We start from the raw sequence: 18,899 nt of genomic DNA, 5'->3' as shown, positions 1-18,899 counted from the left end.
AAACAGTTTATCTCTGAAGACCCCGTGAAAAGGATTTTACACTACTTAGATTTAAGAGGAAAAGCCCTCAAGCGTCCCTTTTAAAAATCCTTCAAATATTTAGCAGGCCTTTATGTTTACAAGGCTATTGTAAATAGATGGAAATAATGGAAGTCGATTTGGTAGGTCGACTGGAAGGCCAAGGTAACAACAGAGTTTGCAGCTGTGGAAAAGTTCAGTGGGGACATTTGGAATAACAGTGAGTTGGAGCTGTTCCAAGTACTCTTCGAAGCACAGGGAAGCCTATTATGCTGATTATTGCGTAGGTTTTCTATGGCAGGCAGCTGATATGTGTCCTTTCAACATTCAGCAAATATTTACCGAGAACCCACAACGGCGGAGCCCCAGACCTAAGTGCTGCGGATAAACCAGAAAATACCAGACAGAATCCTTCTCTTTTAAGGAATTTACAGCTCAACGGCAGTCTGATGGAGCTATATCCTCAATGACGGAAATGTTCTACAATTTGCACCATCCAGTATCGTGATCACCAGCTGCATGGGACTTCAGCACGTTTGAAAGGCAGCCAGTATGACTGAGGGACTGAGCTCTCACTTTAAAATTTTTTAAAAGTGATTTAAAATGAGATTTTAAAAGCTATAGGTGGCCAATAATATGAGGCGCCAAGGTTCTGGTATCATCTTTTGGCTTCATTTGATGTCAGCATCCATTACCAAGGAAAAGCAATAGACAAGGGCAAGCCAAAGAAGTTGTATTTATGATTTCTCTGTGGTCAAAGATCCTTAGAATAAGTTTCTAGAGAATGGCAGTTCTTATATCAACCTATTAAAATCAAAGTTCTTGCTATGAGCACTGGAAACTGACTCTGGTCATTATTAGCAAAAAGGGCCCTTCCTGGTAAGACTTAAGAGACTCAATGAATCGACAGGGAACTAGGGAACCAGAACCAGGCTAGAATAATTGGCCAGAATCATGAGCGAGGACATGCCACACGAACTGCCTGGTTTGTCAAATGCTGGTTTTTCCATTACTTACTCTGCAGTTCAAATTCTCTACAAGAAACTGTTCCACCGGCCAAGGCTAAGTCTCTTGCTCCCTACTAAGATAATATACAACAGATAACTCATCTCAAGAGGAAGTATAAGTAGAAAGAAAGATGTTGTAAATAACCGTTTAAAAAGTGTTTCTAAAAACCTTAAGAAAAAAATCAGAAAGCCACAAATGGAAAACAGCTCTGGTCTTAAATAATGCAAAATCTTAAATAATCAAGTTCCCCTTCCCTCAGTTAGTTATTGATGCAATTTCTCCAAGACACTTCTCCTCACTTCTGATAATGAACCACTCATAACTGCCTCTCCCTCCCTCCCCCCAAATACCGCCCCTGCCCCCCCGCCCCCCTACACACACTCAGAAACAGGCACAAAACCTGGGCGGAGGCAGAGTGCCCTATCCCCCTGGCCACAGTGATGGGCCCAGGGATGGGCGTGTGAACCAGACCCAAAGCCTTTTCTAGATTTTCCTAACTTGAATCATCAAGTAAGAACTCTGTCTTCTTTGATCTCAAAATATAGTCTAGTCCTCGCAGGGAAAGCAGTAGGAGAGAAGCAGACACAGGAGTTAGAAAAGAGAGGAGGGAGATGAAAGGAGGGAAGAAGCCACTCTTATCTGACACATTTGAGTTCCTAGACCCAGGTGTCCGTGAGACCAGTACAATTTCTGTCCTTTCCACAATTTATGAGAGCGAATGAAGTCCCTTTTTTTGCTTCAGTTTAGTTGGAGTTGAGTTACTGTCATAATCAAAAGTTGACTGGATAGTTTATCTCAATATTTACATGTCTTTAATTTACAGGTAACTTGACAAATTTTACAAACTCATTGTGAGCGGGTGGGAGGAGCAGCCTTTTAAAATATGGAATACTATTGGAATAATCATTTTATTATTTATGCTAGTGGTGAAGAAATGCACTTTAATAAAGACAAGACTGGTACATAATTAATAATTTAAAGCATCTGAAAAAGCAGTGATTAAGTCTACTTATCACAAGTATCTATTGTTTATAAATAAATAGGTTCTTCTGCTTACATGCTTTAGACTTTTTATAAGCCTTAGTAAAACCTTTTTCTCCACAGGTAGTCTCTTTCTAACTTATCACAATTTCTAAATAATACAAGCTGCTATTATTTTAATAATTGATCAAAATAGAGCCAGTGGATGGAGCTAGACTTATAAATCAGAACTGCCATGAAAAAAAACACAATTGTAAACCAATAAAAAAAAAATCATGCATAGTTTGCAAATTACTTCTTCTGCTATATTTTATGTTGGTTACTATGCTCTTACTCTAAAATAAGTTGGGGTCAATTACACCTTATAAATGGTCTGGAGAAACTGAAGAGGAATTCAATAAAAATTAACAAAGTAACAGAATTTTTTTAAAAAAGGCTGTAAGAATAAAAGCCATTTTGCGGCGCCAAAAAAAAAAAAAAAATTTAAGGGTCTAGTTCATTATTGTCTTCAAGGAGTGATTGCTGAACATTTTATCACTATGGCAACAGAAACCCAAACCAGGAGAAACAGGCTTATATTCTGAGAAAAGATTCTTACTGGCCAAGCTGTGGGACTGTAAGAGGATAAAATATTAGAGTGAGCTTCTTGGAGGGGGTCTCCCGCTCCTTCCTGGAGACTGTCCAGGAGAGATTAGAACAACAATAACAAAAACCTCACCTATCCCCAGTTAAAAAAATGTATTCACTTAAAAGCAAAGAGTGGTAGGACCAGATTGGCTCTCAAAATCAACAACAGATTCATGGTTCTAGAATTGTGGCAGCTAACATTTAAATTAATAGCTTATAAAACCTGACATTTGTAAATAATACATATATCTCTACCAGAGGTGATTCTTTCCTGAGTAATGAAAATCAAAAACCTTATCTCAAAGCATACAGCTTAATGAAAGTGATTTTTAAAAATCTCTCAACTTTAATCATATAATTAGAAAGCCATTAAGATTTCCAAATTTAAAAACGCAGATATGGGGGCCTTCCAGAAGCTGAAGATAAAAGCAAATGCCTAGCTCTATGTTATATACATGTCCTGCAAAACAATACAGAAAAACAAGATCAAACAAAACCACACAAAATCACATAAATGGCAGACAATGCCCAAACTTCAAAACATATGTAAGTAAAAAGAGGAAAATAATTCTAAATCCTAGCAAGTGATCTCTCATCTCCTGCCTAAAAGTCTATGCAGTGAGCAGGGAGCTTACCGCACGTAAACAGATTTAATTCATCTACTGAAACAAAAAGATCTCTAATTTGGATCCAAAGCGAGACTCAACTATATGCTACACATAAAAGACACATTTAAAAGGCAAAGTTGATTCAGAAATACCAAAAATGAGGGGATAAACAAAAGTACACCAGGCAAATGGAAGCAATAAGAAAATAAGAGTAATAATAATAATATCAGGAGTTCCCGTCGTGGTGCAGTGGTTAACAAATCCGACTAGGAACCATGAGGTTGCGGGTTCGATCCCTGGCCTCGCTCAGTGGGTTACCGATCCGGCGTTGCCGTGAGCTGTGGTGTAGGTCGCAGATGTGGCTTGGATCCCGCGTTGCTGTGGCTCTGGCGCAGGCTGGCAGCTACAGCTCCAATTCGACCCCTAGCCTGGGAACCTCCATATGCCGCAGGAGCGGCCCAAGAAATGGCAAAAAAAGACAAAAATAATAATAATAATAATAATATCAAACAAGGTAGAATTCAAACAAAAAAGTTAATGACAAAAATAAAAGTGCGTTTAAATGCTAAAGTCTACAATTCACAATTAAGGCATAACCATTATGATTATCTATACACCAAATAAAATAGCAATCACCTACAAAGCAAAAAGTTACAAAAAATCTTACAGAGTCTGACACAGAAACGCACTAAAGTAATACTAGGAATCTTTAATATATCACTCTCTGTATAAGACAAATCAAGTAGACAAAAAATAAAAGTACACATAAGACCTAAACATCGTAGTTAATAAGTTCAATGAGGTACATCTTAAGAATGTATATGTCAAACTTCATACTCCTACAATTGAGCCTTTCCTTTTCAAATCCTTATGTAACACAGAAAGCAATCATGTATTATTGGACCTGACTGAGGGGAGGCAACGAGGTGTGCAGGGTGCAAAATTTAAGGAGACTCGCTCTCAGGTTCTTGCATAAGATTGAGTATCTCCTTAAATTTTGCACCCTGGGTGCCTCACTAGCTTTACCCTGGTCCTGGGCCTTGATATATTAGGTCACAAAGAAAACATTAGTGTGCTCCATAAAGCAGAAATAACGGGAACAATACTCTCTAGTCACAATGCATAAAACGGGAAATTAACAACAAAAATTTTTTTTAAAGTGCTATCACCTGGAAATTCAAAAATCTTCTGTTACAGACTGAACTGTGTCTCTCCCCAAATTCATGTGTTGAAGTCCCAACTCCTAGTACTTTAAATGTGAATGTATTTGGAGAAAGGGCCTTTAAAGAGGTTACAGATGGGCCCTAACCCTAAGACAGGTGTCCTTATAAGACGAGGGGGTACCAGGGATACAGGGATACGTGTGCTCAGAGGAAAGTCCCTGTGAGGACACAGTAAGAAGGCAATCAAGCTGCAAGTCAAGGAGAGAGGCCTCAGGAGAAACCCAACCTGCTAACACTCTGAGATCTATGACATACAGCCTCCAGAACAGTAAGAAAATTAATTTCTGTTGATATTTTGTTACGGAAACCCTAGAAAACTACTAGATCAATTTTCATTAAACAACTACACCTTCTATTAGTACATCTTCTATTAATTCTTGGGCGAAATACAAGATGCAAATTGAAATTAGAGCATTTCTAAAAAAATGATAATTAAAACACCACATATCATAATCTATAAGACACATTTAGAGCAGCTAAAGAAAATTCTCAGTATGATCCTTTTACCAATAAAAGCGAAGGAATATTAGTTGAATTAAATTTCCAACTAAGAAGTAACCAAAAAATGAATAAACTAAAAAGAAAGCACAACATATACAACATGATTTTAGAAAACTAAAAACCTACAAAGCAGTCAGTAGAAACTACATGACTTCAGTAAGTTCACAGGATTCAAGGTCAACACATAAAAGCAACTATATTTCTTTATGCTAGTAACTGACATTAGACAATGAAATTTTAAAAAATAACTCCATTTATAATGACATAAAAAAAGCTTAGAAATAACATGTAACACAAGATGAGTATAATATATACAAATGAACACTACAAAACTTTGATGACAGAAGTTAAAGATGACCCAAATCAATGGAGAGATATGCCATATTCACGGATTGGATAGACTCAATACTGATGAAACGGCAGCTCTTCTCAAAGTGAGCTGCAGATTCAACACAATCCCAATCAAAATCTTTACAAGCCTTATTGAAACTAGTGATGAGCTGATTTTAAAATCTACGTGGAAAGGGCAAAGGACCTAGAAGAGCCAAAATAATCTGCAGAAAAAATAACGAAGTAGAAGACTTGCACTACCTGAATCAAAATTACTGTGGAGCTGTAGTAGTCAAGAAAGTGATACTGATGTCAGGACAAACATACAGATCAATGGAACAGAACGGAGCCAGAATCACACACACACATACACGGCCAACTGACTTTCAACAAAGGTACCAAAATAATTCAAAGTGGGGGAAAAGATATTCTTCAACAAATGGTGCTGGAACAAGTGGATATCTATATAGAAATAAAAAATGAATGGCTACCATCACCTCACACCATATAAAAATTGACATGAACTAAGACAGGATTAAGATGGTGGAATAGAAGGACTGGAGCTCAACTTCTCTCCTAAAAACAACAAAATTCACAACTAAAGACTAAGCAATCTTCACCCAAATGGACCAGAAACCTTAAAAAAGATAACCTACTCCAGAAGAAAAAGAGGAGGCTACCTCAAGAGGTAGGAAGGGTGATTTCACAATATAAACAACCCCATACCTCCTGGGTGGGAAGCTCCACAGACTGGAAACTAACTGGCTCACAGAGACTTACCTACAGGAGTGAGAGTTCTGAGCCCCACATCAAACCCTCACGTGCGGGGATCTGGCACTGGGAGAAAGAGCCACTGGAGCATCTGGCATTGAAGACCAGTGGGGCTTGTGCACAGGAGCTCCACAGAACTGGGGGAAACAGAGACCCCATTCTTAAAAGGGGCACATGGACTTTCACGTGCACTAGGTCCCAGGGCAAAGCAATGTCTCCATAGGAATCTGGGTCAAACCTGACTGCAGTTCTTGGAGGACATCCTGGGAAAACAGGGGTGAATGTGGCTTGTTGTGAGGGAAGGACATTGAAGGCAAAGCTCTCAGGATTATTCAGCAGTTGCCTTTCTCTGGAGGTGGCCATTTTGGGAAAATATGGCCCCACCCATCAGTCAGCACTGAGAAGCCCCAGGGCAAACAACAACCCAGGTGGGATCACAGTCCCACCCCTCAGTAAACAGACTACCTAAAGACCCCTCAGGCACACAGCTGCCTCTAATCCCATCCAGAGACTAAGCCCCACCCACCAGAGGGATAGGAATGGCTCCACCTACCAGTGGGCAGGCATCAGCCCCTCCCATCAGGAAGCCTACACCAAGCCCCCATACTGACTTCAGCCACAAGGGGGGCAGACACCAGAAGTGAGAGAGGCTATAGCTCTATTATCTATAAAAAGGTCACCACACCAAATACCTGTAAAAATGAAAAGACAGAGAACTGTAACTCAAACGAGGGAGAAAGAAAAAACCCCAGAAAATCAGCTAAGCAATGAGGAGATTCTCAGCATCCAGGAAAAAGACTTTAGACTGTTGATGCTGAAGATGATGCAAGACATTGGGAATAAACTGGAGGCAAAGATGGATAACTTACAGGAAACACTGACCAAAGAGATACAAGATATAAAACTTAAACAAGAAGAGATGCAAAATACAATAACGGAAATAAAAAATTCACTAGAAGCAGCTAACAGCAGAATACAGGAGGCAGAAGAACAAATAAGCAAGGTGGAGGACAGATTAGTGGAAATTACGGATGCAGAACAGAAAAGAGAAAAAAGATTGAAAACAAATGAAGAGAGTCTCAGAGAACTCTGGGACAACGTTAAACCTACCAACATCTGTATTATAGGGGTGCCAGAAGGAGGAGAGAGAGAGAAGGAGACAGAAAAAATATTCCAAGAGCTAATAGCCGAAAACTTCCCTCACATGGGAAAGGAACCACTCACTCAAATCCAGGAAGCACAACGAGTACCATACACAATAAACCCAAGGAGGAATACACCAAGACACATATTCATCAAACTGACCAAAATTAAAGACAAAGAGAAAATCTTGAAAGCAGCTAGGGAAAAGAAACAAGTAACACACAAGGGAACCCCAATAAGGTTATCAGCAGATTTTTCAGCAGAAACTCTGCAAGCCAGAAGGGAGTGGCATGATATACTTAACATGATGAAAGGAAAAAACCTCCAACCAAGATTACTTTATCCAGCAAGGCTCTCATGCAGATTTGAAGGAGAAATCAAAACCTTCTCAGATAAGCAAAAGCTGAGAGAATTCAGCAACACTAAACCAGCCTTACAACAAATACTAAAGGAACTTCTCTAGGCAGAAAAGACAGCAACAGGAAACAAAAATACCACAAATGACAAGGCTCACCAGTAAAGGTATATATACAGTAAAGATACGAAATCACCTATGCACAATTATACCACCAAAATCAGACATCATGAGAAGAGGTGAGTACAAATGCAGGACACTGGAGATGAACTTGCAATTAAGATAACAACAACTTAAAACCACCTCATATACATATAGACTCTTATATCAAAACTTCAGAATAAATGCACACCAAAAATCTACAATTGACGCACAAACAAGGAACCTCTGGAGAAGAAATATATCTCATAGTAAGTAAGTACATAATCCACCATGAAGGGGGTCATCTGACATCATTCTTGGAATGCTGAAGTCTTCTTACATCTGATTCTGATTTCCTCGCCATCAAAGAATTTATGATAATTATAATTAAACAATGACACTGTACAATTAAATACAGTTCTACAATTGTATTATTAATAACTATTTCTCTCCATGGTACGATTTAAGGTCTATAATGTCTTTGTTTATCACATCACCTAGAATGGTGTAATGCCTATACTGAAGAATCAATAAGATGTAACAAATTATGAGGACATATTTATATAGTTACACTTTTTTTAACCAATTTATGCATTTTATATTTTACTTATTTTCAGAGGAGAGGGTATATTATTTTTGTTATTCTTACCAGTGAAGCTATTCTTTTCATTATGCTATATAAAATATTTAATGGTATATAAGGCTTTCTTCTTTGTAAATTTTAGTTGCATAATATACACAATTTTAATATAACGCTAATTTTTAAAGAAAAATTGAAATGTAATAGATAATACTAAATGTAAAGACGAAAGCCATACAAAAAGGGATAAAGTATAGAATCAATTTCCTATTTCTCTCAGCATATTTTCCCATTCCACTTCTCCAGAGGGAGTCACTTAATCTGTTTCTTAAGATCCATGATATAATAATCTGTGTGAACGTAATTGTGTTTAAATATATGTATTTTATTCTGTAAAAAATAAAATAATTTAAAAAAATGACATGAACTGGAGCATAAAACCTAAATGTAAAAACCAAATTATTAATCTTCTGGAAGAAAACATGAGAGAAATCTTTGTGATACAAGACTAGCAAAGATTTCTTAAACAGAAAACACATAAAAACACAAACAAAAAAAGAAAAATTAATAATTAATCAAAACAAATTTGCTTTCAAAAGACACAAATAAGAAAGCAAGCCACAAACTACAAGGAAATATTTGTGAAACATAGCTCTGACACAGGGCTTTTATGCAAAATACATAAAGAGCTGTTAAAAGTCAAGAAAAAACTTTCCCAATTTTAAAAATGGACAAAATATTTGAATAGATGCCTCACAAAAGTGAAGTTGCCTACAAGCACATTAAAAGATGCTAAACCTCACTAGCCATGAGAGAAAATTGAATTAAGATGGCAGTAACACAAAAGCTAGAATTATAAAGTTAAAAAAACTGACAATAACAAGTGTTGGTAAGGCTATGTGACAAAAATGAAACTCTCACACACTGCTACTGGGAATGAGAACACACAACTCTTTGGAAAATACTATTTCTATATGTGATAAAATTAAATATACATTTTCATATGACTCAGCAATCTCTCCCCCAAATATTTAACCAAGAGAAGTACAAACATATGTGCACACAAAGGCTTGTACACAAATTTTCAGGGCAGCACTGTTCATAATAGCCCCAAACTAATAACGACCCAAGTATTTGTCCATCAAAAAAAAAAAGAACGGATAAACAAACTGCATTATATCCACACAATGGAAAACTAATCAGAAATAAAAAGGAATCAGCTACTGACATAAGCAAACACATGGATAAATCAGGAGGTAAGGCTGGGGCTCAGGGAAAAGGTCAACTACAAAGAGACACAGAGACACTGTTAGAGTGACGGAACTGTCTATGCCCGCATTGTGCACATATGATTACAGAACTGCATACAATCACCAAAATCCATCAAGCTGTACATTCAACAGATGAATTTTAACTTATGTACATTAAACACCAAAACAAAAACTTTTTAAGGGCAGAAAACATAGAAGCAAGTGACGATTTAAGCAGAAATCAATGAGGTAGCAAACCGAAAAACAGTTGACTCAACAAAATGCTAGTTTAAAAAACATTGAACTGTATGCTTAAAAGTGATTGAAAGAATAAATTTTGTTATATATATATTTTGCCACGATGAAAAAAAGAAACAAGTACTACTAACTTGATGAGAAGAAGAAAGTACATAGACAAAATAAAACAAACAATGGAAAATAAGCACTGGAACTCCTGCTGTGGTGCAGCAGGTTAAGGATCTAGTGTCCTCTCTGCAGAAGTGAAGGTTTGACCCCCAGCCCAGTGCAGAGGATTAAGGATCCAGCATTTCTATACCCGTGGTATAGGTCACGGTTGCAAGCCGGATTTGATCCCTGGCCTGGGAACTTCCACATGCTGCGGGTGTGGTGAAAAAGCAAAAAACAAAAACAAAAAAACCAAAAAAAACCAAGCACTGAATACAGAAGAAATTAAAAAATAAAACTATTTTGCAGACCTCTGAGCAAATAAATCTGAAAACAAAGACGAATGATTTCTATGAAAACACAGATTATCAAAATTGATCCCAATAGAAAGAGAGAGCTTGAACAGGTTGATTTCTATAGAAGAAACAGCTGTTCTAGAAATTAAGATTGGTTCAACATCAGGAAATTCATAACACACTACATTAACAGGGCCAAGGGAGGAGAAATCATGATTATCTCCGGAGGTCTGAAAAACTTTTGAAATATTTCATCATCAGACCTACAATTATTACTTTAGTGTCTGCCAAATTACGTTTTCCTATTTTCATTATTCCCTCTATATTCATTAGCTGGAATTCTCTTGTGAGAGCTTTGCCTTCTGTCTAAATATTCTATCAGTTTGGTGCATGAATTATTTTATGGGTTATAATCTTTTATTATTATAATTTATGTTGCTGTTCATATTGTCTCAGATTTGGCCAGTGGATGCTAAAATTAGTGGAAAAAAGGATGAGAATATTTACGCAGTCTCAAAGTATCCTCCTGTAAGATAATGACACTTTACAAAGAGGAGAAACATAGTCATGTTATAATGGAAAACTCTCACAGACAGCACCTTACCTAAGTGATCAGTTAACATCCCCAGTGAGGGGACGGATCATGTACCTCCTAACTAACTAATACGATGCGCTAAGGACATATGACTTTGACGTTATTTTTCCTAAAAATGTATAATATGAATTTAATAATAAAGAATCTAAGATTGATTTACTGTGTGACCATTTTGTAATGTATATAAATGTTGAATCACCATGTTGTATAACTGAAACTAAAGTTAATACTGTATGTCAATCACATTCCAATCTTAGAAAAAGAATTAGATTGCAATAACAAACAATGTAGGAAAAAGAAAAGAATGTAAACTCAAATCAAAGGATAATCCACAAAATAACTTTCTTCGAAAGAATATGCTCAAGACTAAAGGAGACTAAGATCCTGCAACAGAAAAAGGACATCAGTGGAACACTTGGTAACATTTGAATAAAGTCTAACAATTTGATAACAGCTATGTTTACTTGATTTCCTGATTATACTAATGACAACTTCTGAGTTTTATTAGAACATGATTATGTAAGATGTTAAAATGTGGAGGTTTGAGTGAAGATGACGTGGGAATACTCTGTACTCGTCTGACAATATTTTATCAGCTATGAAATTATTTCAAAATGAAGTTTAGGAGTTCCTGTCATGGCTCAGCAGGAACGAACCTGACTAGTATCCATGAGGATGCAGGTTCAATCCCTGTCCGTGGGTGAAGGATCAGGCCTTGCTCTGAGCTGTGGTGTAGGTTACAAATGCAGCTTGGATCCCACGCTGCTGTGGTGTAGGCCAGCAGCTGCAGCTCTGATTCGATCCCTAGCCTGGGAACTTCCATATGCCATGGGTACGGCCCTCAAGAGACACACAAAAAAAGTCAAAATGACGTTTAAAAAATATATATGCATATATAACCTAATACTTTGAAGTTCCCTTCTGGCCGACTCTTCTGCCATCTGTGAAGCCCGCAATTTCTCTTCACACTGATCCTTTTCAGACTGCCTCCAGACATCATGTTCTAGTTTCATTTTCTCTAAATCCGCTAATCTGCTCTCAAGTTCCAGCCTAAAACAACAGATGATAATTATGTTACAAGAACTACAATAAGGATGATATGACAGCAAAATGTTTTCATGTGCAAGGAGATTTAACACAAAATAAGGTAATTAAGCGCTTACTTTTCATCTTGTAATGCCACAAGTTTTTGATAACCTTCTTCTTTGGCAGCTTGTACTTTACGTATTAATTCACGATCCTTTTCTACTAAGAGCATTTTGTGGTGTTCAACGGCTGATTTGAGAATTTCATTGTCTGACTGTAATCCTAGTATTTTTTAAAGGAGAAGAATGTACTATATTCAATGTTATTAAGAAAAATTACAAATAACAGCAAACATTCATAAGCTAATATGGCAAATGAGTACAGAGTATAAGTCTCTCCAGATATCTATTCCCAAAGATCTTTCTGTTGTTAAACTTTTCTTAAGAATGAAAAAGATTAACCTCAGATGTATTTTTCTGTCATTTTATTGAGCAAACACACACAAGAATTTTAATAAAAGGTTATATACCTTTACTCATGTTAAATCTTAAGAGCTGGGGACATCAACCCAGGTAGTATTTTTTTTTTCATTTTTTATATTACTCAAACAACCCAGGTAATATTAAAAGAGGTTTAAATACTTTTAAAAGGGTTATTTCACCTAAATCCAAAGGACAGCTTCATCATAAAGCTAGTTTGAAGCAGAGTGAATAAAATCACAGGAGCTTTCAAAACCTGTCATTCTAGCAGAACTGTTAGATTTCTAACATAAATTGGAAACTTTGAAGTTTGCGCTTTTTTTTTTTGGCCGCATCCATGGTATGCGGAAGTTCCAGGGATCGAATCTGCACCACAGATATAACCAGAGCCACAGCAGTAACACCACCAGATCCTTAACCTGCTGAACCAAGAGGGAACTCTGGAAATCCTCAAGTTTGTCCAGTGAATTCATACATTTCCCCTGTAATGAAATGACAAGTATTTTGCATATGGAATAGATAAAACAAATTCATATCTAACTCAAAAGTTAAAATAGAATGTATTCCAAGCTCTTTAAGTTATTAAGAAAATTTGCCCCTAACTCTATGGAAATCCATGAGTCAATATCAAGTAGAAATTAAGAATGAAAACAATCATTCATCATAAGCTCTGTCTGAAACTAGAGGCCAGTTAGGTAATAACCAATTTGAGGACAGCTACAGAGCCCAGGCAGCTTAAGTGCTTACTTAAGAAAAGTCAGAAATAATATACTTCCTGAGAAATCTTGATAAAAAGGTCATTCTAAGACTAACCTGGAGCTTAAAAATAAAATAAATAAATAAAATAAACTTAGGCTAAACGAAAGCTATAACTGGCTTAGGATCTACATAAATAAATTTTTAGGAGCCCTCTTGTGGCGCAGCAGGTCAAGGATCTGGCATTGTCACTGCAGCAGCTTGGGTGACTGCTGTGATGCAGTTTTGATCCCTGGTATGGGAACTTCCACATATTGTAGGTGTGGCCAAAAAAATTTTTTTTGAAACTTAAAAACTGGGTCTGAAGCCCACTTATCTTCCTTACATTCTTTAGATTTAAAATGGTCTGGGATTAATAATTACCTAGTTCAAAAAGATTTTAAGTTATAAACCCAGGAAGCATGGAATCCTATCTATAAAGCTTCACTTAATTTATGTATTAAGATAGCTATGATGTACCATAAGACTGATTTTTTTTAAAACTTACATAACAGAATGAACATCTAATATAGAAACAAAAAAAATGCATGTGCTCTAAGAATAAAATTCAATTAAGCTTAAAATTGGAAATAAAAATTCAGTTTGATCTATTTTAATAATTTGAGTTTATAAGTGAAAATATCAGTAAAAAGCAAGGAAAATCATATTACCATCCAGTTCACTTTGAATTTTATTCCTTTCTCTTTCTAGCTCACTCTTAGCTCTTGCTGCCTCCAGTTTGACGTCTGTTATTTCTAGTTTGTTTGAATGTTTAAGTTCTTTTACCTGTTGATAATTAGAAATTGAAATTACTATTGGTCATTTTCTTGCCATTAAGTGCTAACCCAAAAACATTAGTCGAAATGAGAAAACACTGTGGTAGCAGAGTGTGGAGTGTAAGAACCTTCCAGGAGGGAAGATGCTTCAGTGCCTGGAACAACACTTGGCACCATGAAAACAGTCTTTTCCGAAAAGAATGGAGTCATTTCTTTAAATAGTTGGGTGGGGTCATCTGGCTTAATCTTACCTTAAAAGCTTAACTGCAAGTATCTAAAATCCAATACTCAATGACTGAAACATCTTTTGGGGAAAAAAGCTGAAACCTTCCTCTTAAAAAAGTGCTGGTGACAAGAAGGCATTTTGGGTATACGGAATAGCATATACAATGTTATAAAGGCAGAGGGTCACATGGTCTGCTTGGAAAACAATGAGCAAAGTGCTATACATAGAGCAGAGGTAGGTGTGACATCTGTGGAGTGGCAAGGAATAAACTTTATAGGCCAAACAAAACGGCTGTGTATCCTGTTAGCTGCTGAAGGTGGCACGATCAACTTTGTTTCAGAAAGTTAATTCTAACTGCAAATGTGTTGGATTAAGAAACTGAAGGTAGGAGTTCCCATCGTGGCTCAGCAGTAACAAACCTGACTAATATCCATGAGGATGTGGGTTCAATCCCTGGCCTCGCTCAATGGGTTAAGGATCGATGTTACTGTGAGCTGTGGTGTGGGTCACAGATGTGGCCTGTATCCCTCGCTGCTGTGGCTGAAGTGAAGGCTGGTGGCTACAGCTCTGACTCAACCCCTAGCCTAGGAACCTCCATATGCCTCGGGTACGGCTCTAAAAATAGGAGAAAAAAAAGAAGGAAAGAGACTAATTAAGAAGCAAAGGGCTGACGAAGAGAAGAAAGAATAATCTATTGATTTGGTGACCAAATTGTGTGTGTGTGTACACATGCTCACAGTGTGTGCACGGTGGTAGTGGGAGGAACAAGTGTGTAAAATGGATAAATCTAATTTAAACCTTTATTGTCCCAAACTGATTTTTTTATAGCTCCAAGGTGAAAGCAACTAATCATCACTATTTTCATACAATTAAGCATATACCAATTTTAGTTTTTCCCTGAAACATCTTTTTTGAAAGTTGAATAATTCTAGTTCACAAGCAGTATTCCTCTGTTCATTCAGTAAATATTTACTGAGCACCCATATGTGCCCTAGTGCTGTCTGGGGAGCTGGGGATACAGCAGCAAACAAAAAAAGCTTTGGCTCTCCAATCACCTGCACTGCTAACAGTTTCCATGTCCTTGCTCCTAAAATTAGGTACAGTACTATAATGAAGATTAAACCAATACAATAAAAGTTAGATAAACCTACATGCTGACCCATTATACTACAATATAAAACTATGAAATCAGAGGAGAAAATCATAAATATATACAAGCCAAATATGTAAAATATAAGATGGTGGGAATAGGAGGGTAAAGGATAATTTACTTGAGTGAAATAAAAGGCTATAAAAACTAGAGATGGGAGAGATAAATCAGGAAGAGGTTCTAGAGGTTCTAGGAGAAACACAAAGAAGTGTCTTACTGGAAGAGAATCCATCTATGAAAGATCTTGGGAACAGTACAAGGTTCCATAAAAATGTTCGCCTTTTAAAAGAAACAAAAAGTCAAGTACTCTGCTGCCTTTTGTACTGCTAATAACCACACTAAGACAGAACCCTCCAAATTAACTTGTAGATTTTAAATGATGCTACACAAAATGAATACCTTGGGCTGACATCGGATTTGCATTTTTAAATTTTTAAGTTCCTTTCTATGAAAGCAAGTCTCATAGAACAATGTTTATGAAGCAGCTTTCAGATGCTTTCAGAGCAGCTAAGAAATTATATTTTAAAATTTAAACTTTCTATAGATTGGGTTTTTATCATTTCATGAACAGAATTTATAAAGGCTGTAAAATTTTTAAGAAATACAACCACAATGAAAATCCAATCTTTATGACAAATGTAATCATAACCTGCTATTATGTCTAACTGTAAAAGGTTAAGAATGACATGGCAGTTCATTAGCAAACCCCACTTTGGCTGCTTTATACATGAGGTGGAAAATCAGAGCCATCTTATTTTGCAGAATCTTTCATTTCATCGAGAAGAACTATGAAATTTATAAAATCTTTAGTTTTTTAATTCATTCACTCTGAGATTTACTGAAATGAGAAAACATTTTTCAATTAAACTATCATCAGTGAAACTGAAAGAACACTGGACAGGAAGTCAAATGACAAATGAAGTCTTATCTTCAAACCTACTTTTATTATTAAGCTAGTGGTATATGCTCAAGCAAAATGCATTCAACGTATCTATGGACCTCGATGAGTTTTTCTTTAGTGCCACATTTCTAAAATCCTAAAATAATGAATGCACTCATACGAACAATAATTAATTTCCTAAACGATATTAAAAAGAATTATTAAAAATGAACCTACACGAATAGTTATTAGATATGACGAATACAGCACTTTCTATGAGTAATCCGAGCCAATCCCAAATAGTAATAATAATAAAGTTTCTTTCTGTCTCTAGAGTCCTGGTTCTTAACCTCAAATCAGGCCTCAAAAATCAGGCCTCAAAAATCCAGGAAAACTAGGGATCTTTTATAAAATCAGGCCTCAAAAATCCAAGAAAACGAGCGATCTTTTATAAAATGTACATGTTAAAATGTTGCACATAATTTGAAGAAATTTGTAATCTTTTTAAGCTCTTTAGGCCAAGCTATCCCGTTGTGTTTTTTTCCCCACAATGTTTTCCATGTAGATTCTAGTCTTCACACTGTGAATTTGCTTTATGCTTTTGACATGACCAATGTATTTTGCCAGTACTACGAACAAAATTTTCAGAGAAGTAAAAAAATAGCAGTAATAGGCATTTTATAAGGGTTCAGAATCTGTTAAATTACACACACACACACACACACACAAGAACACAACATATGTAAGCAAGAAATACAAATACAACTGAAAAAATGTATTATTCAAAGCAGCTCTTGATGAAAATTCCAAAGAGACAGTACTCAAATTTTGATCTTTTTCCAAGGCTGGAGATGGCATGACCTCATTAACTTAGCTAATAAGTGTGGAATGATTTCCTTAAAACTACACATTTCATTGGAGTTCTAAAGACTACACACCTCATGAGGTATAACAGGCGGCATCTCATTGAATATAAAGTATCTTTAAGGTCATCACTTCCAGGCCATCGTTGGTGTACTTTTAATCCAAGACACTGCTGGTCACACTCTGTTCAAAAGCCCAACGAACATTTACAAATTGGAGTAACTTTGACAAATACACCTCAGGTGTTGCTTTGCATTGCAAACAACCATTTGCAAGAATTGCAAAATGTTGATGAAAATTTCAAGTTGCAAAGAAAACTGTGACAATGTTTGAAATATTATTTTAAAATTTATCCTTTCAATGAAATCTTTTTATATGTGAAATCTAAAATAAAAACTTGGTTTGTCTCAAGTTGATGGAGTTTTTAACATACCATTTATATGCAAAATAAATCAAGTGAGTCCTTAAAAAGGATAAGCGGTTCTTAGCAATTTGTGTTCATAAACAATCTGAAAGTGTAAAAGAATACGCATTTGCCATGGAAAAAAACTGCGTAGACTTCCAAGGGTGGCATCTCATACACTTAATATTATGGATTTGGCCTTTTACGCACAGAAGTCCAATTTTGTCACCACATTTAAAGAAGAGGCTCAAAGTCAGAATCATATTACTAAAGTGTGATTACAAAGAGTGATCTATAAAACCAGAATGTGAGTTTATTACGAGAAAAAAACCATAATGGAAACTAGAGTATTCTAAGTCTGAAGGACCAGTACATTCCCTCCCTGCAGACAAAACTACAGGAGAAATCCAACAACAGTCAGCAAGTTGCTTAGGGAATTATGCAATCAGAACAAAATGGAATGGATGAATTGCTTGCTTCACGACCACAAATCAAAACAGACTGAGGTACTCCTTTCCATAGTAAGAATGATCTCTTCCTTGGAATCAGAATATGCACATTCAGCCGACCAATCTCTTCCCTCTGCTACAAACACTGCCTGACTCTACATAAGGAATTTATGATAAATATATTACTCTTCTAGCTAAGTTCATATATTTCTACCAGGCTACAGTAAATTCCTTCTGGCCTGGAAACCATTTTGTTTTTAAAGGTGATTCTACATAACTCTGTTCTGATAGAACTACATGATTTCACTGATTCAGAAATCAGTCTTATTTTATACATTAGACTCTTATGCTAAGTGCTTTGTGCCCAACACCTCATTTATCTCCGCCACATTCTATAAGGTAGGTATTAGTCACGCTTTACGCTAAAGGCTTCAGAGAGAAAGTACACTGCCCAATGTCACGCAACTAGTAAGAGAAAAATGAAATCTGAATCTGACTCCACAGCTGCTATTCACTACAGTAGTCTATAAATTACTTTCATCTCAGCTATCCTACTTCTGGTCACTGAATTCCTTATATATACTGCATTTGATGGGGGGGGAAACCTCAAGTTCCTGAGAAAATCATACATAAAGATGTTCAAACCATTATATTCTTTTAAAAATAACTTACAAAGGAGTTTCCATTGTGGCTCAGCAGGTTACAAACCTGGACTAGTATCCATGAGGTTACAGGTTTGATCCCTGGCCTCGCTCAGTGGGTTAAGGATCCAGCATTGCTGGTGTAGGCTGCAGACATGGCTCGGATCCCAGGTTGCTGTGGCTGTGCCGTAGGCCAGCAGCTGCAGCTCTGATTCAATCTCTAGTCTGGGAACTTCCATATGCCACAGGTGTGGCCCTAAAAAGCAAAAATATAAAACAACAAATGAAGGTCATGCTGATTAATTTACTCATTTAACAAATATTTATTGTCTATTGTGTGCCAACACTGTCACAAAAGCCAGAGACATGGCAGTAACAAAAGCAACTTATATATTTGGAGCTTATAAAAAGACAAAAATAAATATATCGGACAGTGTT

At 36.5% G+C, this 18,899-nt stretch overlaps 1 protein-coding gene across 7 annotated transcripts in view; it reads right to left on the bottom strand.

Annotated features, from left to right (window-relative positions):
- The window catches only part of CEP83 (centrosomal protein 83), a 138,724-nt gene that overhangs the window by 36,642 nt on the left and 83,183 nt on the right, over positions 1-18,899 (bottom strand). For 5 of the 7 annotated variants that reach the window (XR_014804352.1, XR_014804353.1, XR_014804355.1 and 2 more), the window contains exons 8-10: positions 13,744-13,858; positions 11,996-12,140; positions 11,733-11,882 (exon numbers count right to left, since the gene is read on the bottom strand). Coding sequence is in view for 2 of the 7 variants with exons in the window: in XM_084957569.1 (XP_084813695.1) it covers positions 11,733-11,882; positions 11,996-12,140; positions 13,744-13,858 (410 nt within the window). In the remaining 5 variants the exon portion in view is untranslated. Of the gene's footprint in view, positions 1-11,732; positions 11,883-11,995; positions 12,141-12,487; positions 12,820-13,743; positions 13,859-17,042; positions 17,152-18,899 lie in introns of those variants that run through there. The other 2 variants (XR_014804356.1, XM_021092765.2) reach the window with 2 other exon arrangements.

The sequence above is a fragment of the Sus scrofa genome, chromosome 5, assembly GCF_054392235.1.
Source record: "Sus scrofa isolate SSC_HxYL_T2T_F1_AM1 chromosome 5, Sscrofa_HxYL_maternal_Yorkshire_Landrace_v2.0, whole genome shotgun sequence".
NCBI lineage: Eukaryota > Metazoa > Chordata > Mammalia > Artiodactyla > Suidae > Sus > Sus scrofa.
The sequence above is the reverse complement of the archived record's forward strand: the minus strand, read 5'-3'. Positions and strand labels throughout refer to the sequence as shown.